Source organism: Charadrius vociferus, unplaced genomic scaffold (assembly GCF_000708025.1).
Source record: "Charadrius vociferus isolate BGI_N301 unplaced genomic scaffold, ASM70802v2 scaffold385, whole genome shotgun sequence".
NCBI lineage: Eukaryota > Metazoa > Chordata > Aves > Charadriiformes > Charadriidae > Charadrius > Charadrius vociferus.
In genome coordinates, this window is record NW_009648925.1 from 1,786,127 (window position 1) to 1,807,434 (window position 21,308).

Genomic DNA, 21,308 nt, shown 5'->3' on the forward strand with positions numbered 1-21,308 from the left:
TTGCCGCGGAGGAATGGAGGGGTGGGAGGTGCCGGTGGGACGCTGAGGCGAGCGCGGCCCAGAGGGGAGTCGCGTATTCTACCCGGGTGTGGAGGATTGCCGGCGGTAAAATGTTCGAGGAAAGATTTAGAAAGGTGGCTGTCAGGACTTAATTTCAAGAAAAAAAGCTCTTTGCTGGCAATAAACGTGGGTGGTGGGGAGAAATTTGCTGTCTCTGGAGTTTATATACGTTCTGGTGCGCCACGGCCCGCTGTCTGCCAGCAGGCAGGGATTAGGTGGAGGCAGAGCGGTAATCCTGTCTTAGCTTTTCAAACAAGTCCTTCACGTATCAAGAGGTAAATCGCATTTTGGGCCGCTGCCTTGATTCAGCAGAAAAGGCGGTGAAACGAGGGGGTCGGTGGTTGGTACAAACCTGTTTCCTCTGGGTTGGGGCCAGGGAGCAGGTGTCTGAGGGAGAACTCGTCGGTGGCATCTCCAGGTTGGGCGGTCATGTACCGCTTTCCCTTTGGGCTGGGATGGTACCGACTGTCCTTCAGAAAACATAAAGCTGACCTAGAGTTTGGGTTCAGGTTTGATTGAAAAAAAAAAAAAAAAAAAGTGTATTACCATGTTACCGTGATTTGAAAAAAAGCTTCTGGGATGTTTCCTAACCCTTTCAGCATTGATCATAAATTATCTGCTACAACTCATGCAGCACAGTTGCATGCTGCCGGGGGTGATACGGCCTCTGTGGGTAGGCTGTAGATGTGCTCCAGGTGCCACCTCTTCTGGCATCTCTTTTTGTGCCCGAGGCTACTTCTTGTGTCGACCAGGTGGCAGGGACACGCGTGGGGTTGTCCTGAGGCCCTGGTGACCGCTCCTTTGGCAAGCAGGGGAAGGGGAAAGTGCAGGAATACACCTCGCCTGATTTCCACTATGTGCCGGGGGAGTCACAGAAACCAACCCGTAACTTTAGGAACAACCAGAATGACTTCCATGACATCTCTTATGTGGTGTAGACTGCTCACTACTGTGAGAATTAAATCCTTACATCCTTAAAACGGTTTCACCGTTTTAAAAACTTTTCAGTTTATGAACAGCAATGTGTGTAATTACTGACAAAACCACGGACAGTAATACAGCAGTGTACTTGAGCATGTTTTAAAATAGAACCTTAAGTCAGAGAGAAGGAGGTTTAATTTCTAAACACAGAATCCTCTGTTACGCTGAAGAGAGACCCTGGAACTCACAACTTTACTTTTAATTCCTTTTTCACTGAAAAGTACAATTGATCAAAAATTCACTTATTTGCACTTTCTTAAATGATGCTTATATGCACAGACTTAATGCAGATAGCTCTTACATAAATTAATTTCTTTACTGGAAATGAGAAATTAAAAATATCAACAGTATTGTAGAACATAAGTAATGATCTGAAAACATCCTAAGTAAGAAACAAGTGATTTCTTTGTGGTTCACGTAGACTTTATGACTGAATTGTCGGGTCAGTTTGCTAATGTGATTGTTGAAAACTACTACAGTGGTTTAGGAAAACAAGTAGGTTAAAATTGTTGCCTGTTGCTATTATTTCACTTTCCCTGAGGTGGCAAAAGTCTCTAGTCTGTTGTGGTTTGTGACTGAGATGGGCATCTTGGGATGTGACAGCTTTGGTCAAGTTGTCCGTTTCTAAGCTTTTGCTCACAAGTTGGGCAAACCATTTTTCCATCGAATAGCTAACACATTTATGATGTGCTAATAAAGTTATTATAAATTGCACTTACTAATTTTGTAAAAGAATACTTCTATTTGCCTTTCTGTCTAAGAGGAAAAATTATGTTTGTATTTCATCATATATACGGCAGTGCATGATAGTTCATGACACTTTTGAAACTGTCCTTTATCTTAAATGGAGAAAACAAGGAAAATTTAGGCCTCAACACTTCTCTGCTGCTATTCTGCTTTTCTTTTTTTCTTGCTGCTAATTGGATTAAAAGCTGTTTTGGTTACTATGGCATCCCGTGAGGAGATTACTATCTATGAAGATGAAGTAAGGTAAAAAATCAGAACTGTGGCATGAGCAGATTTGGAGAGATATCCACAGTTCCAGTGGTCACTTATGACTGTATCTAAACTTAAAAAATTACTTAAATGAAAGGATATCTTGCCAGATCTCCTCCCCTGTGGGTGTTTGTGTGTGCAGAGTTGTGTTTCTGAATGACGTGGGTAATGTTTATGAGAAAGATTACAGAAAAATATGTTAAAACAGATAATAGCTAACCTGGTCATCCTGACTATTTTTCAAGTTTAAAAGGCTAAAACACTTTCTCAGAGACCAACTAAAATACTCTATTTTAATGCCTGCCAAGAAATCGCAGAACTGTCCAGGAGCATCTGAATTCTAAGTATAATTTTGTAACCATACTGTCACCTGAAATGGAAGTTTTAGAGGTTAGATGGATCTATGCGTCTATGTATGGTGTTTGTCAAAGTGAGTCTGTTTAACTGTCTGTTTATATTTTGTGATATTTTGTCATTTGAATGTTTGAAAAATACGAAAATAGAAGCAGTTCTGTAAGCTTATTCTTTCAAGTCTCATTTTTCATTTGTAAAAAGTCACTTGCCCTGAAGCAGTAAAGCTTTGAACTATAGACATCAGTAATTGAACTCTTCCAATGACAATTAATTTACTTTGTTGGTGTTTCCATAGGTCTCGGTACAGCCACTTAGAGAAGATGACAGATTTGGTGGCTGTTTGGGAAGTAGCTTTAAGCGATGGTGTTCATAAGATTGAATTTGAACATGGGACCACTTCAGGAAAACGTGTTGTCTATGTTGATGGAAAGGTGAAATTGCTATGTGCTCTAATTCACTATGATACAGATTATATAAGTGCACTTCCATGCAACAGGCATCAGAACAAACAAAAGACTAGTAAATGCAACTGAGGTATATTCAGTTGATTAACTTTACCTAACTTAATGAACGGCATCATTCTTTTATTCAGTTATAATTAAGGTCAGAGTATTCATGAAGTGCTTTGCTGTCCCTGGGCAGAGGCACTCTAGACATACAGAATATTGTGTATTAGTTCACTCTGGAGTAATAGTTAAGTACTGAGCTGTTTCCTGAGTTCTAGTTCATTTATTTTATACTAAAGCATGCATTCAGGTTTATAATTTAATACCCATTGTCTTTCTGTTATTCTACAGGAAGAAATAAGAAAAGAATGGATGTTTAAATTAGTGGGTAAAGAAACGTTCACTGTTGGAGCATCCAAAACAAAAGCTACTATTAACATTGATGCAGTCAGTGGCTTTGCATATGAATATACTTTGGAGATCAATGGAAAGAGCCTCAAGAAGTATATGGAGAACAGGTCAAAAACAACCAATACTTGGATACTGACCTTGGGTGGCACAGACTATAGAGTTGTTCTAGGTAAGTAAACGAATGACTTCATGTTGCTGCCTCTGAATAAACTTGTATGCATTTAATAACTGGTAATTAAGAGAAAGCACAGTTCAGTGGCTAGCACTGTTGTAGTGTAAAATCCTGGGTGGTCTGGAACTTTGGAATTAGATGGCAAAAACAGTTCAAAAAAACCCAAAGGTCTTGTTATGCCTGTGTGAGCTTGCTGTCAGTGTTCTGTTCTACAGCAGCATGGTCTAGATTTAAAAAAAAAAAAAAAAGTTTGGAAGGAGTTACAGCTTCTGTAGCCATAGAGCTGCCCTAGCAAGACAGTTCTCCAGGTGAAGCACGTTATAGAAGTGTTAGCTGTGTTGTGATCAAACCTACTGTGTGTGTATTTGTTAACCAGGTAACCAGGCTTTCCTTCCAAAAATCATAAGCTGAAGTCAAAGAGTCTTTAACTGAAGAAGTGTGACAATGTTATTCTACATCTTGGATAGATTATTCAGCATCCTTTTTTCTGCATCACTTCATAACTACAAATTTAATCTAAAACCTTCAGAAAACTTTTTTCACTTTCTTAATACCAAGGCAATACATTTCATTTCTTCTGGCCCACTTTCCCAAATGCATTACAAGCAGGTGGGAGGAAGGGATCCCCTGAGGAATTTGTCCATGGCATCTAGCAGGAAAACTTCCACTTGGGTATTGCTGTATGGTTAAACCTGGAGACAAGATCTTGGGCTATGATTTCTTCTTAAGCCTCAGGACAGAATGAACTGCCCTAAGATAGAATCATAGAATCGCTAAGGTTGGAAGGGACCTTTAAGATCAAGTCCAACCATCAACCTACCCTGACAAAACCACCTCTAAACCATGTCCCTCCATTGAATACACAGCACTCAAATAATTAGCAGAAATTACTTAATTTTTCTGTCGTCAAGTTTTTCAGTTTAAGAATGTCAGAATATGTCTGAAAATATTCAGAACAACCCAGTGTTAATAGCCAGGGCTAGGGAGAGATAAAAATGTATGTTCATAGCAAAAGTTGTTTGCTCATTGATAACAGAGCCTCCCATCTCTGTGATACAAGAACAAACCCTGTAGCCCAGGTACAATGGCTAACTTCTTCTGGGAACTGAAAGTAAAATTCAACAGTGAATTTTTAAAATTCCTAGATCTTCTTGCCTGCAGGGAAAAAAAAACCCCAAAACATTTTGTTCTTTGTACTTTTTGTTTTCCTTTTCCTTCACAGAAAAGGACACTATGGATGTGTGGTGCAACGGTCAAAAAATGGAAACAGCGGTATGTGATCATTTCCAAAAGCTTTTCACAGGCTGTGGTTAGAGAACCAAAGCTTAGCAAAATAAGCCACAGAGGGGCACGTTACCTCACTTTACCCCAGACAGTAGTACGCTATTAGTCTGTTCTGAATGTCCTTCACTGTATTTTATAACTGACTGTTTCAGTTAGGATGCCAAACATCTGTTTAAGGATAAACAGTGCTTTTGTTTGCACTTTTTAGACAAGCAAAATAAATCTTCTGTGTCTGTTGTCCAGGGTTTTTAAGGAGAAAACTTTCAGGGGAGTGGGAGGGACTTGAGTTTGATGCAGTGTAGAGCCACCTCATCCAAACCTGTTCATCTTAGTGGTGACTGAAAGCTGAACACGTGTAGTCTGCTATGGCTCGTGATTTTTTTTCCATCTAGAGATGGTCCCTAACACTTGGGGCTTAAGAGTCTTCTTGGAACGAATAAAATCTTTTGTCTTTCTGTCACATCTGCATTATCAGATAGAGCAGGTTGACAGCTGGAAGGCCTTATCTATTTGGTGTCATATTACGATGGCTTTGAATATGCATACTGTGTAGGCTTCCCCATCCTTGCAGGATGTGCTTTCTCAACAGAGAGCTGTCACTGTGATTACTACTGCCACAAGTGATCCCCTGGATGAGCACAAATTGCAAAATCAACAGTTTTGCTATACTTGAGAATAGGATGAAAAGATTCATCAAATGTTTCTTTGGTAATCAGTGGAAGAAACATCCTCTTTTGGGGTATCAAAACAACTGCTATTGACAGTTCTCAGCCTTTTCTATAATGTAACAAATGCACTAGGAGATATTCTTGCAAGCTACGAGTACAGGTTTAGTTGTCAAACTGTGCTCGCATTAGAGCGGCACACAGATTTTTCTACTTTTCCAAAGATTATGACAAAAATACAACCATACGTGGCAAAATTGTAACAGGAAATGATGTAACTGCAGCAGGAGCTGTATACCCAAAATACGCAACTGTTATACTTATTTCAGGGATCGCTTCATCCTGCTGTAGAAGGCATGACAATACTTCATGTTTTACTGCCACTTCAGCATAGATTTGTGTGGTACTTACTGGCTGTACTGCACAACTCAGAAGGAAAATGTCTTTCCTAGTTTTGTTTTACTGACGTGGTTCAATGATATTAATTCACAAACTCCATTTGTACCATTTCTGATTATGTGAAATTTTGATTGTCATCTAATACCCAAAAATCTTTAACTGGATGCTGTGACAAAGCCCTGTGTGAGATTCTGCAGCTTTGTTCAGCATTTGTGCTGTATTTGTCGCAGGTACCTACAGCTGCTCTAATTGTGGGAACTATAAATGATCTTGACCTTGGAAACCGTATTATTTTACTAAAGTAGCACATGTCTGTTTTTATTGTCTCCTTTCTCCCAGGGAGAATTTGTAGAAGATGGGACTGAAACTCACTTCAGTGTTGGTGATTACAGCTGTTGCATTAAGGCTGTCAGTAGTGGAAAACGAAAGGAAGGAATTATTCATACCCTTATTGTAGATGACAGAGAAATCCCGGAGGCTGTGGAGTAGCCTCTAGTTAACTGATTATTGTAGGGCTAAGATCAGGAATTTTCAATTACTGTGGTAATTATTTTAATATGTACTACTTGGTACATCTGGTTTGTGCTGGGTTTATTTTCTAGTTTCTGTATATGAAATTATTCTTTTTGAGGACCAGATAAAAGTAATTATATATGACCTCTTACATTACCAGTTTTTAAAAAACTATATATATAGAATATATATTATATCACTATATACAGAGAACACTGGTGAATTTAAGTAGAAATTATATACTAGAAAAAGATCTCGCTATACTAAAATGGAAGATAAATGTTCAGTAGGACTGAATCCTTATAAACTGCAGGTGTATGTGGAGGGAGGAGGAAGCATGTGCTGGGCATTCAAGTAAGCTGTTAAAACTCTCTCAGTAATTATTTTTTCTATTAAACTGACTACCAATGTTTTTTCAGATGCAGTTAAGAATGTTACAAAGTTAATAAAAAGGTTAATAATGAAATACATTGTTACCAGTACTTGTGTAATAGTATTAAAATAATATTGTGCTATGAAACCTGTTCTTTATTCCACATAGAAGAAAAGATGTTACATTGTGCCAAAAAAATTCCTTAAGGTTTTCTGAAAACTAATGCTTGTTAGAAATTGTTGCAGTAGTTCAGAAACTGTACTGAGTTTTTTCAAAAAAGAAAACAGAAAAAAAGCATTCTTGCCATGAAACTCCTTTAAAAAATGAAAGCTTTTGAAGCAAGCTGATACAAGAGTTTATTCTTGTTCAATGCTGTCTAACAAACCTTAAATCTACAGCCATGTGTTTTCCTGGAAGTACTGTGTGAATCAAGAAACATGAGGGAAAATGGGACAGAAACAGAGGAGAATTGGTTGCTTAAATGGAAGAGTTCAAATATGAATAGACTAATTCTGTTTTCAAACTTCCAGCATACTCTCTAAAAGCAACCTTGGGATTTCTGTGAGAACAAGACTCATGGTTAGATGGTTCTTACAAGTTCATGAGGGGTTTTCCCTATTTACCATTACACTAGAACATACCCGGCTCACATGCTACAAAAGCTACCCTTTTTCAACAATGTAGATATAGCTAATTTTTAAAAATACAAACAAAATATGAATATATTCATTCAAATATTTGTTTTGCAATGGTTAAAAAAAAAATTTCCACTTGCAACCTCACTTAAAGTTCAGAATTAGACTTTTATAACTTAATTTCTTTGGACTTGTGACTGGTTCCTAGCACTATGACTACTGTCTTGGGAGTTGCAGGTACAGTACAAATGTGCTGGGAATTCATTAACAAATTATTTTGAAAAGTTTTATTAAATGCCAATTTAATCTATGTTTTGGGGTTCGGGCTGCTCTCCATTAGCACAATGCTTTACATGTGGATGAAATGCTTTTCATATGATAATGTCATTGGTTTTTAATAGTTTTATGCAAGCCCTTCTTCTCCCCAGCTAATTACAGTTTTAACCATAGGTGACTTTTCAGTTTAAAAGCAGACCTGATATTGACAGGTGAGCCTTCATTTCTGTATTACAGCACTGTTATAAGCCATTTAGGTGTTTAGTTAGGGTCATAACTGGTGCTTCAGATTGGACAAACCTGGTAGTAGCTTTAGTTCGGGGCAATAGATTTGTTTTAAACCCTGCTAAAATCAGACATAGTTTCAGGCTTTAGTACAGAAAGTTTCAACGTACCCGAGAGCTGGATGAATCCCTTTTTACATTGAAATGAGTAGAAGAGCTCGTCAGCTTTTCCATTTACTGCCTTCAGGTCACCACAGAAGCAGTGTGGGGGTACCTAGCTACAAGGTTGACCCTGTCATCTTTAAAAAATTTTGGTAAAGGCAGATTAATTGATGAGCAATTTAAAGGCATAGCTTCAATCAGTTCTCTACTATTTTGTAGCCTTTCAAAGAGATTGAACACCACTGATAAAAAGTGAAGCTCAAATACAGTCCAAGTCATGTGACTACATGGAAAAATAACAGGTTAGCTGACAGCATTGTTCATACTTTTTATTTTGAATACACATCTACAATGCATGGAATCTCATAACTGATAAAAACTGTAACAGCAGCTACTGTTAGAAATCATGAAGTATTGCCTCATATTTGTCATAACTATGTGTATTTAATAGCGTGTGCCTAAGTGGGAAACAGCTTTCACATGACAGATTCACCTGTTTAAGTCAAAAGCAAATTTAAGAATCAAAGGCACAACCAAGATTTCTTGGGTTTCACTAACATATACATCATCTCAGATTCAGAAAATATAACAAAGAATGACAGCCTACACAAACATCAAGTGCATAGCCACATGTGCAGAATGCTTTAAGGCATAAAGTAAATGACCGGGTAAATGTTAAACTGTATTTTGTGATGTGTTCACTTCTGTTTCCATTCACAGATACTTTTGTTCTAACCTCCTTAAGGTACTGACTGACGGTTTTTGTTCACAGATATTGCAGAGCACTTTACATGAGGCACTTAGATCACAGCATGTTACTAGGTAGAGCATCCTCTTAAAATCTAAGTACTAGACTTTGTTCTGAGGGGGTCTTCACAATAGCTACAGTTCTGATTAATTCTTACTCTGGATGCTGCTCGTTTCCTCAGGGGCCATCTACCTCTTGGGAACAAGTCAACAAATATTGTGGAAGGGCCCCAACGCTGTTGCAAATGACAAAGGTGTCGGGATTGTTTACATCATCTACTAAGCTGTCATATACCTTAGTGGCATCCCCCTCCACTGCTGGTGGTATAATATAAGTCGGCTTGCCTTTAGTGTATAAGCCTGTTAATACATCAGCCTCAAACACATACATTTTAGAGTCCATTTCCCACGTATCTTTACCCTCGATAAGGCTTTTCGGGTTCCTTTTAAAGTAGATGCCAGCTCCATATTTTTGTTCTGGAAAAAAAAGGAACATTTTCAGAAGAAAAAAGAAAACACAAATGGTTCTTTTGGGGTGGAAGTACGAAGAGGCTGCTTCTTGATTCAGTATGACGTTTTGTTACTGCTCAATGTGTGCCATCCTTGTGCAAGTAAATCTGCATTACGTGGATCTGATGCTAACACTGACTTCCCTTTGAAATGGACAGCTGATGACCATTCCAATTTAACTGCTACTACAGTGGTGACAATTTAGATTTAACTGTCAATCTAGTGATAGAAACATCAAGGTATAACATATTTATATAAACAGTTCTGTCATCATGTCCTAGGAACTCTGATAAGCACCAGAGAAGGTGAGATTTTAATAATGCAAACTACAAAAAAGCACTTTGGGATTTGTAAGGAGAATGCTGCATAAAAATGCTATTACAGTACCACATGGAAAAGTACAAAGAAATGAAATTAAACCATCATCCTATTTATTACTTTGAAAGTATGAAAGTGTGCCACATACATTGCATAGACAAGGAAAGGCAAATCTCCACTTTTTGAACAGTTTATTGCCTGAAATCCCAATTCTGCATTTGACAAGCAAAATATCACACCTTTCACGTATTGCAGAATGAAGTGCTAAATGCTTGTTCTTTCAATTTCTGAAAACATCTGTCTGCTACACTATTTCATAGACACCACGACTTTCTTCCAGACTGTACTCTTGTTTGAATGGCAGTCTGCTCAATCAGATGACCCACTGTCTCTGATTTCAGCTGAGATTAGGCTAGATGACCTTCAGAAGTACCTTCCAGCTTCAAATTCTTCTGCGATTCCTTGGAACGTGTTTTAAAGCATCACGCTGCTAAATGCGTGTTTGCAGCAGGTAAATAAGGACACTGACTTTCTTTTAAGAGTGATGCAACAAAATAAAACACGGATGTGGCATTCTGTGTATATTAAGAATTCTATCATTGTCTGGGCTCGGCTGGAATCCAGGCTCATCCTCCCAGAGCCTTCAGGAAAATCTTACTGTAGATAAAAAAGCTCGTATGACTCTAAATGTGGGTAAGAAACAGTTCTTGTTTAGAAATGCCATTTTTCCCTGATTTTAATCCAACTCTAGTAGTCAGTCACTGTTCATTCTGATTAAAGATGCCAAAGCAAGTTATTACCTGTTGGTGGAGAATACATCCTGTGAAATCCAGTCTGGCACACCGAGCTACAGAACTGAGCAGGAACATGCTGGTACAACTTGTGTGTTATTTTGGAGGTACCACCTTGTTTTTGTTCTATTTCTTTTTTCATTTGTTGGAATGCAGCAGATAAAAGAGGATTATGTATCTTTTCAATCTGTAACATAAATAATAGCATAGTATAAGCAAACGGAGACCAACATCCATGAAATGCATCTGTGCTCTTGTTCAGACTATGTTCTTCAATATGAGAACCTTTGATTTAGCTTATATGCATTGACTGCGTAGCGGATAAGGTCTGTGAAGTGTGCAACTGATGCACAGAAAAAGAACCATGCCACTGTCCCATGCCTCTTGTTGCAATCAGTGGGAATATATCCTAGTGTACTGATATCCAGTACTTGAGTTGTGCTGAACAGATTGAGCATCAACCCTACGTGAGAATAAGCTGTGCTGGTGCTTACCAGCTAATCTTGGAAAGAACTGCAAGTGTCCTTGTAAGGTGTGGAGAACCTCAGCTCTCATTGATCGAAACTTTACAGCTCTTGGGGGAAAAGAGGTCCACAGATAAAGAGGGCCTTTGTGTTAGCTTGTGTCTTGGAAGCATGGCTGCAGGCAGTGTTACACAACACAACTTCAGGTGAGCTGGTGATGCTGCAGCTCTTGCTGCCACACCTGACTCCACCAGTGGTACAGTCACAGTCCTATGGCAAAAATCAGTACCAGAGGCCTGGAAGGCCTCTTCTCCAGCAATCCGGTCATGCCAGACTTCTGATGGCTCAGCTAAAAACAAGCAAGAGCTGAAGCACAGTCAAGCTTCTGCTCTCTTAAAAAACATTTAACTGAGCTGCGACCAATCCTCAGTGGAGCACTGTTTAAAATTCTGATGTAGCTTTTGCGTTGAGACTCAACAAAGTCTTTAGTTCTGCAGATGAAGAAGCACCTGCTTTCATTGGGTTGGCATTTGCTATTATTTCAGTGTTAAATACCCTCCTCGTGTGAAAGGCAGTTTGGCACTTAGCAGTCTGGTTTCCAGTTACCCACTGTTACTACTATGCACCCAACCCCCTGTTTACAAACTTCCGTATTTCTGTGTGTTGCTCAGCCTCATCCTCCTCCCCTTCAGTAAAGCACTGTTTTCCAAGCAAGATCCCAGCTTCAACACATTCCTAATCAGACCATAACTCTGACAAATTCAATTGCTAATTTTTGGTGTCCAGCTCACAAGAAGAAAACGGAGACGCTGCATTAGTGGCCTGGCATATCGTACTCATTCTAACATACCAGTCTTGTATTTCTCTGGAGCCCTATAAAGGAACATTTGAAGCATGAAATAAGAGAATATACAGTACAATTAAAAGGACTTCTCAGAATTTAACCACACTTTTTGAGTGATTACTTGCATTATCTTTAAAATATTTTTTACTAGGAGTAATGACTACATCTCTTAAGGATTAAGCTGACTTGATCTTAATTTTTTAAAAGCAATATATTGGAATAGTTCATCTGAGTTTTTTAAGCACATATTAAACATGTTAGTTCAAATCTATCAGCTGAGATTTAGTTTTTCCGTGAATACCGTCTTTACCTTGAGAACACGAAGCCCAGCTTTTTCAAACTGTTTCTGTCTGTCTTTAAACTCCTGAAGGTGTGATTCCACCGGTGAAACGTGGACACATGTAGTAGTTTTTGTCTTGTGAAGGTGTCCTTCTGAAAGCTGACTTGATTCTGGTTGGCCTGGATACAAATAACGAGTACAGTTTTCATATAACAATGTCTGAAGCAAAGGCAAGGAGGAGGGATCCAATACTTTAGTTTGGTAGTTTAGTTAAGAACAAAGAATGTTAAATATTCTCTGAACTAATGCCAGAGGCTAATATTGAGAGGGACTGATGAATAAATGAATAGGTATATCTATTTTTTCTACATTTATTAAAGAAACCAGAGAGAGAGGGAACCAAAGAACAGCAATTTATCTTCTCTATTACATCTCTCCACAGCCCAACTTTCATATAACAGTATCTATACTGAATGACTATACAAACATGAGGAAAAATGGATCACGTGGGTTTTTGTAATGCCACTAGTTCTATCAACTGTTAATGAAAATCAAGGACTCTGCAGAACAAGTCCATTGGTGGGTCCTGCAACAGTGGTCCAGCTGTAGCTAGCAAAAGAGCTCAGCAAAGGTGTGTGTTAATTAAGTGCAAATTTTGTAAGTCTCCAGTGGCCAGGCTTTAAAGTGAAGCTGTCCTGGAGGAAGCCAGCATTACAGCTGGCTGTACAACGACGGCTGGCCCCAGCATAAACTGTGCACTACTGGGAATATTGCCAAGGGACTAACCAAAGCTAACAAATGGTCTTTCAAAGTCTTTCCTTATGTTTATCAATATGATAAAAGTACAGCAATATCGGTAATTAAAGCAATGCTCAGTATGTGTGTGAACTGACTGCACATCTGTCCACTCTCAGCAATGCACAGATACGTGTTGTTTCACACTTAATCCTATTTATGCACTTATTTACTTTACATACCCATTAAGTAAAGCAGTTTCTTTTGTTTGGCTGTAGTCTTCTCTTGCATACGAAGCAGTAATTTTTCAGTTGCGAGCACTGCATCAATCACAGCATCAGGGGGGCCCTGAAATTCCAGTCTTGCTTTTCCACCTAGCACTTCTTCTGATACACATACATTGGAATGCTGCTCTCGAGATAGTTCTGCAAACTCATTTTTACCGAGGCTAAAAATGTAGTTGTTTTTAATAACAGCACAGTGACTTTCCCGAATTTGTACCACACTTTGGATCCACGATTTTGCTGCTTCCAATGCTGTACGTGTGTTCCCTTTAAGTTCGACAGCTAGTTCGTTATTTGCAGTCTCTTTTACGCTTTGACTGCCTGACTCTGTACCTGGAAGAAAGATGTGGGTTTTTTCATACAAGTACATTGGAAGAGTGAAGAGCTTTCAAGGGCTGTCACAAATTCCTATATGTAATCCAAGATGTACAGTGCCAGAAACACACTAGTCTTCTGGTATGCTCAAAAAAAAAAGAGATTAGATACCAGGAGGTAAGGTTTCCAGGAAAAAAAAAAAAAAAACAAACACACATACATTGCAGAATTTATTTGCCTTCCACTAAATTACTTCCAACAAGTCAGGCACTGACGATGATTTTGATTGATGTTTGCAAATCTTAAAGGGAGTAGTGCCCCATTCCATTCCTATCAATGTAAAAATGCAAAGTGCTCACGTATTTTTTCCTCCCCCTTTCCCCAAGACACATATGCAAATACTAAGTTGTTTTTAAAGGAATGTGATTTCAGATTCTCAAATCTGGAGCGCTCATTTATTTGAAATGCCCCTTCTGTTATTTACTTACCCAAATGATCACTTCTGTTGTAATATTGCTTTTCTTCCAGTTTATGTGCTGCTGAATAAATTTTTCTCTGGAAAACCTTCAAAGAGAAAAGTTTAGGAGCAGTTTGTAATCTATCTCTGTTGTCAAATATGCAATTTGTCTCTTCAAAACTATTAGATAAGCAGTTTACAGCTGTACTTAACACCCTCCCCCAAAATTCTGAAATTGTTCACAGCTGGTATTTGTCAGCTTTTCCCAAAGTTTTATTCCTGACAATGTCAAATGCATTCCTGTTCTTCTACATCTCCTAAGGTAAGACACCTTACACACTGAATGCCACCTTTCCCAACTCCTTGTGGTTGTGGCATATCTAGAACTCAATGAACCACAGTCGATAAAGATGTTTATTACTTGCAGTGTACTGGTGAGGAACCTGAACATACGTAAGTCTACTGGACCTGTTGAGATGCATCCCAGAGTCCCGAGGGAATTGGCTGATGTAGTTGCCAAGCCACTATACATGATATTTGAAAAGTCATGGCAGTCAGGCGAGGTCCCCAGTGACTTGAAAAAGGGAAACATTGCAGCCATTTTTAAAAAGGGTAGAAAGCAAGACACTGGGAAGTACCGACCTGTCAGCCTCACCTCTGTGCCCCAGATGATCGTGGAAAAGATCCTCTTAGAAGCTACGCTAAGGCACATGGAGGACAAGGAGGTGATTTGAGACAGTCAGCATGGAGTCACCAAGGGCAAGTCCTGCTTCACCAACCTAGTGGCTTTCTACAATGGAGCGACTACATCAGCAGACAAGGGAAGAGCTATGGATGTCATCTATCTCAACTTACGTAAGGCCTTTCACACAGTTCCCCCCAACATCCTTCTCTCTAAATTGACAAGATATGGATAGACTGTTCAGTGGATGAGGAATTGGTTGGATGGTTGCATCCAGAGAGTAGCAGTCAACAGCTCAAAGTCCAGATGGAGATCAGTGACAAATGGTGTCCCTCAGGGATCTATAGTGGGACCAGTACTGTTCAATGTCTTCATCAATGATATAGACAGTGGGATTGAGCGTACCCTCAGCAAGTTTGTGGAGGACACCAAGCTGAGTGGTGCAGCTGACATGGCAGAGGGACGGGATGCCATCCAGAGGGACGTGGACAAGCTCAAGAAGTGGGCCCACGTGAACCTCATAAGGCTGAACAAGGTTAAGTGCAGGGTCTCACACCTGGGTCAAGGCAACCCTCAGTACCAATACAGGCTGGGGGATGAAGGGATTGAGAGCAGCCCTGCCAGGAAGCACTTGGGGGTAACGGTGGATGAAAAGCTGGACGTAAACTCACACACTCAGCCCAGAAGGCCAACCGTATCTTGGGCCGTATCAAAAGAACCATGGCCAGCAGGTCAAGGGAGGTGATTCTGCCCCTCTACTCTGCTCTGGCGAGATCCCACCTGAAGTACTACATCCAGCTCTGGAGCCCTCAGCACAGGAAAGACATGGACTTGTTGGAGGGGGTCCACAGGAGGGCCACAAAAATGTTCAGAGGGCTGGAGCACCTCTCCTATGAAGACAGGCTGAGAGAGTTGGAGTTATTCAGCCTGGGGAAGAGAAGTCTCCAGGGAGACCTTATAGCCCCTTCCAGTACTTAACGGGGGCCTACAGGAAAGATGGGGAGAGACATTTTAGCAGGGCCTGTTGTGATAGGGCAAGGGGAAATGGTTGTAAACTAAAAGAGGGTAGATTTAGACTAGATAGAAGGAAGAAATTTCTTACAATGAGGGTGGTGAAACACTGTCCCAGGTTGCCCAGAGAGGTGGTAGATGCCCCATCCCTGGAAACACTGAAGGTCAGGTTGGACGGGGCTTTGAGCAACCTGATCTAGTTGAAGATGTCCCTGCTCATTGCAGGGGGGTTGGACTAGATGGCCTTTTAAGATCCCTTCCAGCCCAAACTATGATTCTATGAATCATTACTGAGTTTTAAAACCCAGACATTTCCCCTGCCTTTATCCCAAAGGTACTCTTCATGATGACACATGGAAAGCACCTGAGAAGTGCTACACTGCCAGGCAGTGCATTTGGCACCTGGCAAATTGCCTTTCCTTCCTTTTCCAGCAAAAAGAGTTTCTGCTGTGCCCTGATTATCAAGGGATTAAGTGATGAGCACATAGGTGTCATACAGCTTCCTTTAGAGTTTATGGGACTCTTACAGAACGTGGATCTGATCTTACAATCATCGAATGGTTTGGGTTGGAAGGGACATTAAAGATCACCTAGTTCCAAGCCCCCTCCACCAAGAACCTCCAGGTTCTTCACCTGTTGGAAGAATGGATGGTTGAAGTTAAATGGGAACAAAAGCAAACGCTGTACTTTTATAATGGATGGCTATCTAAAATAGTTATGTATTAATCACATCAGCCAAATATTCAAAAGGTGGAAAATGACACACTGCAGTTGAAATTATCCACTGTTTGCAACCCTTCTATCATGTCAGGTCATACAATGTGTTGATAGTGTTTTGTCCTAGGAACTTCATACAAAAAAAAAAAAAAAAATCAGTTAAATTTCCTAAAGAGGAATAAGTTTATTCCCTAATGAGTTAAGAGTAGACTCTTTTCTTATAAAGTCGCTGACAGTCATGAGAACTTCAGAGCTCCCTCCCTTTGTTATCAGACCACAGGGTGAAGACTTCTGGTTCAGTGAGGAGAAAGTAAAGATTTGTAAAGATTAACAATACCTGTCAATGAGACAAATAGTTTCATAAAGGGACCTGCTGCTCACAAATGTTGTAAGTAGTACAGAATGCAGATTATCTTAATTTGTAGTCATCTATGGGGATATTTTTACAGTTTGGGGTTTTCCTTATTGGTAGCTAACAACAAATTTACCTGATAGGTATCGTAGTCATCCGGGCAAATGACAAACTGCACATCTATCTTCTTCTCAGGGTGTGCCCTGGCAAAATTTAAAACCTCTTCAATCATGATCTCTGCCACGATATCAACAGGCAGCATTAATGACCATATCCCATTTGGTGGAAAAGAAACTGAGGGAGATGGCAAGTCCCAAAAGTAACATAGGCATCTTATCACTGCAGCTTTTAATTCCTGCAAGAAAAACAAGCGTTTTAGTCTTCACATCATGCCATATGAAAATCAATTAAAATCCAATCCAACTGATCATTACCTCACACAGTAACACCCTGTGGCGGTATAGCGGCCATACAATGTGCAGCACAAACTCACAGGGCAGGTTATGCCCTTTTGTTACTATGAGTGGGTTATAAACCGAAGGATGTCTAAGATGAAACTTAAGCTCATCCTGAAGATCTGAACCCGCTTTTTGCCGCAGTACTCTTGAAACTGGAGAGTAAGGCTCACCATCCACAGACACAGAATTAACAATAGCTGTAGTCTGGAAGAAAAGCGTACAAAGTTTCAGTATACTTCAAGTTTACTATTTGCAAGCTTTGCCACTAAAGAGAACATTCTTTCTAGGGACAATTCTGAAGCAGATCAGCTGTTTGAAAGGTTCTCTTACTACTACTAAGGGCAGTGTGCACCTTCTAGTGGCAGTAGATGCATACACATTTTTCAGGAGCCAGCAGCATGCATAAGACCTGTTCAAGTCATCAGAGGGTATTCAACAGAACCATTAACACAGCTATAGAAGTGACCCATACGTCCCTCATCAAATGCAATTCTGCAGCCAACTGTCAATCAGCAGGAGAGACCTATGGCTCTGTGTGTTATCCCAGCCCACGCAGATGCTCCCGGTGTTAGGGTAGCAAGTGCTCATCACCAAACTAGCAGGGGTCAGGGCACACAGGGGAACTGCAAAGCTACGGTTGCTTCCAATTCCCAGTGAAAACAGCAGGTTCCCATAGTAGGTCTTCTGTATTTCAAATTAAATACACAAAATGCAAAACTTGTTTACAGAATGCTGACAACAGCAGTAATTGTTCTAACTTTCATTGTTGAAGATTATCTAAAGATAAAAGACTTCAGAGCGTATTTTCCTCAGTCTTGAAGGCATGTGGTATCCTCCAGTGCTGTAGAAATGGTTAGTAAAATTCTCCACAATGTCAACTTTGCCATCCTTTGCTCTCACCCCCAAAAAATGAATTTCCTATTCAATTAAGATACTCTTTTAAAATAAAAATTATTAATGTTTTTAAGACACAGTATTTGCTAAAAGCAAATGCCATTCCTGTGATGCAGCTTCCAGTCTAGGAGCTCTGTTGAACTACTGTGACTAAGCTCATATATTTTCTAGCTAAAAAGTTAAATGAATCAATTTAAATGATGTACTGTTTAAAGGTAAGGTGCACATCATCTGTATGCATTATTTTCAGCTGTTTCAGTGTTTGCTGAATAACTCCAGTAGTGACACCTATGAGAACATAAATTATAGGAAAAAAAGCAAGGGGAAAAAATAAGAGTAGATTTCCAGGGAATGTATGATAAAATGTGAACTCCCAGGATGTTATAATAAGATGATAAACATTAACATAGGGATATATTACTATCAACCATCCAATCTTTAGGAGCTTCCTATTATTCCATAACAACGTGTATATAAAAAAAAATAAAAACGTTCTAATGTTTCATACTTATTTAGGAAAAAAAAAAAACAACTCCTTGCCACTGTAGTTTATTTACCATTTGTAAAATCTCATCAGGATGAGAAGATAATTATTTAGTGGACCAATATAATATGTGTTCTGGACTCTTGGCCTCCAAATCCTGCAAAGACTTGGAAGCAACTCCATGCTCAACATATGACAGGACAGACTTACCTTCTGTTCTTCAAGGAATCCTCTTACGATGCGCAAGCAAATGCCTCCAAGTTTGATGAAACCTGAAGGCTGGCTTGGTGAAGCTGAAAGAGTTTCCTGAAGTGAACTGGTATCACCCAGAAACTTTTCACAGGCCTTCTTCATTTCTGCAACTGTAGCCTCACAAATGTTCACCAAGCGGATTTCCCTGAGACAGCTCGGTGGACTTGCTTCAACAAATTCCTTTATAGCCATTACAACCACTTGAGCACACAAATCAAGCGGGAAGCCATAAACACCTGAACTCACTGCTGGGATAGCCACAGACTCTATAGCATTTTCTGGAGCACTAACATACTTCAGAACATTCACAATAGCTTCCTGAAGCAGGTGACAACATCTTTCCTTTTCAACATTCGCCCATACTGGACCAACTGCATGAATAATTTTCTTACAAGGAAGCTTCCCTCCACCTGTCACTGCTATTTGGCCAGTTGCGAGTTTTCCATACCTTTGAATATAAAGATTGCATTGCTCTTGTATTTCTGGCCCTCCAGCATTCACAAGGGCTAAAGCAAGGCCTCCCCTATGATCTAGATACATATTGGCTGCGTTTACCAAAGCATCAGCCTTGTGTCTTGTGAGATCATCCTTACAAACACAAATGTCAATTCCTGGCTTTAGTTTTTTCCTGTATACTTCAACAGTGCATTTTGTACTTTTGAAAGTCAGTGTACAAGCAAACTTTTTGTAAATGAGATTACTTAGACAGTTCTCTCTTTTCTCAAGAACGTCATAGGCATCTTTAGTGATGGGGATCATCAAGCTGTCCTCATCCATTACCATGCTTGGTCCTAGGATACAGAATAATATAAAGTGAAATCCAAAACACTATTGTCAAAACATTGCTTTTTATATAGACATGTGGTTTATAGCTCTCAATTTTATCCTACTGTCGTTACTTACTGATATTTTTTTGCATAGTCTGATCTTCTCTCTCCCCTTTTCATAGGCTTAGAAAGTCTAACTAAGCAAAGAAATCAAGGCCTTAACTGTTGTTCGTTATTCTCTTCAAATTAACCTCCCCCTCTACTAGCTCCTTTCCCACCTTTCCTCAAGACCTTCTCCTCTTTTCTTCTGGTGCCTCATGAATCACAGCAGTGTGATTTTCAGGAAAGCAGAAAGTTCAGTTGCACTCTGTCAGGGTTAATGTATTTGGATTCTGAGCAACAGTCAGTATTATGCTGTCCACAGTTTCCTGTAAGCCTATGAATACTTTCACTTTTGTCTTTTCCATCAACAACCAGCTCCCTCCCTGTAACTGAACACAGGCAGACACGGCAGCAGCCAGCTGATCAGTGTCCTCAGAGAGACCACACACCCTCCCCTGAAGCAGTCTGTCTTCAGGATGATCTTCTGGTGGCCTGGCAGATGTCAGACACGGTAAAATATGCCCCGAGCCCCCAAACAGCCTGCTCAGAGTCCTCTCAGCAGAGGGATTACCAGCATATAGCCTGTAGATCCCTTGGGCAAATACCTTTTCCTTAGAAGTGGTTGACCTCTTCTCTTTCCCTATTCTTCCTCCAAAGGCACTAAAAGAGGACAACAACAGTATCACTGAGCCTGTAGTGACTTGAGGGTTTGGGTTTGGCCTTACTGTTTACTTGAGGAGGAAGCTCAGTTAAGATGTGTCTCCTCCTGTTACTCGTTCTCTCTTTCTTACTGTTTATTCTCCCCACCATTAGGTTGACACAACCATTGTCGGGGACATATTCTTAAATGAATCGGTGACGTAATCCAAATTAAAAAAAAAAACAAACAAAAACCATCACAAAAGTTAATTTGATTTAGAGCACCAACCTCAAAGACTGATGCAGCAGCACAATTGAATAGGCTGAGAATAAATGGTGAGAAGGAAGAAAAAGGAAGAGACAAGTGTGAGAGGAACGTCTTTGAAATGGATGCTGTTACAGGGCATCGTTAACTGGCTGCATTTGCCAATAAAACTCCAGCTGAGAAAGCAAACGTGAAAAGCCACGCCATAATCAGGGCTTCAAAATGCTTGTAAGAGTGGAAAACACCACTTTTACCCCTCTGCTGAGAGGGCTGAAGCCTGGCCCTGCCCTCTCCAGGGTGTTTTTAGCATTTTGTTACTGATTTCCAGCAAGGTCCAAGGGTGAGTACCCCAAGTCTTTGCAGCAGTGGCTGAGTCAGTGGCTCACAGCCGCACCAACATAAGAACACTTGCCGATACGTTCATTTAACTGTGCCACAGAGATCTTATGTTTCAGCTTTATCTTTACTCCTGTGGCCTGCACTTAAAGCCCACAAGCAAGTTCTTTGTCATATGGAACTTATGAATTCAGAAGGCCTTTTTAACCCCCCCTTTTTTAGGGAGCAAAAATAATGATAAAGAATGGGGCAGTTTTTATATTATCACTATGGCTATACAGCCCTCTCCTGGCAGATGTTAGCAGTACTATATGCAGTAGCTATGTTAATTAGTGTAAATCAATTTGCATGAGTTTAATCAAACTTTCCTCCGGGGTATGCTACCTGCTTGTAAAAAGAGTTGTAACGTTTTGCACTTACAAAAGTATACACACTGATTCATCAAAACACTCCTGAGCTCTCACTTTTAAAAGAGAAACGCAAGCAAATCCTGCTGAGTAATGAATAATAATGTTGATTCATAACCGTGTCTAATTCATGTATTTCAGACGGCTTTTGGCTATTCTAGGTTGAAGTTTTCCAGTTCGCTGGCTGTAATTTTCAGCTTAAATACAGGAACACGCTTTGCAGGTGGCTCAACGCGTGGCTTACCG

At 40.0% G+C, this 21,308-nt stretch overlaps 3 protein-coding genes across 3 annotated transcripts in view; 1 reads left to right on the forward strand and 2 right to left on the reverse strand.

Moving 5' to 3' along the window:
* Nucleotides 1-491, reverse strand: part of CEP70 (centrosomal protein 70kDa) — a 12,316-nt gene extending 11,825 nt beyond the window's left edge. The window contains exon 1 of the mRNA XM_009887305.1: nt 413-491. Within this exon, the coding sequence (XP_009885607.1) occupies nt 413-491 (79 nt within the window). The remainder of the gene's footprint in view (nt 1-412) is intronic.
* A 2,199-nt stretch (nt 492-2,690) lies between these two features.
* FAIM (Fas apoptotic inhibitory molecule) lies at nt 2,691-6,484 on the forward strand. The gene is made up of 4 exons (XM_009887259.1): nt 2,691-2,822; nt 3,189-3,417; nt 4,643-4,692; nt 6,108-6,484. Exons 1-4 carry the CDS (start codon nt 2,712-2,714, stop codon nt 6,255-6,257), a joined length of 540 nt encoding a protein of 179 aa, XP_009885561.1. The 5' UTR covers nt 2,691-2,711; the 3' UTR covers nt 6,258-6,484.
* A 2,392-nt stretch (nt 6,485-8,876) lies between these two features.
* Nucleotides 8,877-19,493, reverse strand: PARP9 (poly (ADP-ribose) polymerase family, member 9). The gene is made up of 9 exons (XM_009887306.1): nt 19,456-19,493; nt 18,505-19,342; nt 16,893-17,120; nt 16,595-16,813; nt 13,728-13,803; nt 12,883-13,257; nt 11,936-12,084; nt 10,327-10,504; nt 8,877-9,175 (listed from the first exon to the last, which is right to left on the reverse strand). The coding sequence occupies exons 1-9, from the start codon at nt 19,491-19,493 to the stop codon at nt 8,877-8,879; spliced, it is 2,400 nt and encodes a 799-aa protein (XP_009885608.1).
* Between the last annotated feature and the right edge of the window lie 1,815 nt (nt 19,494-21,308).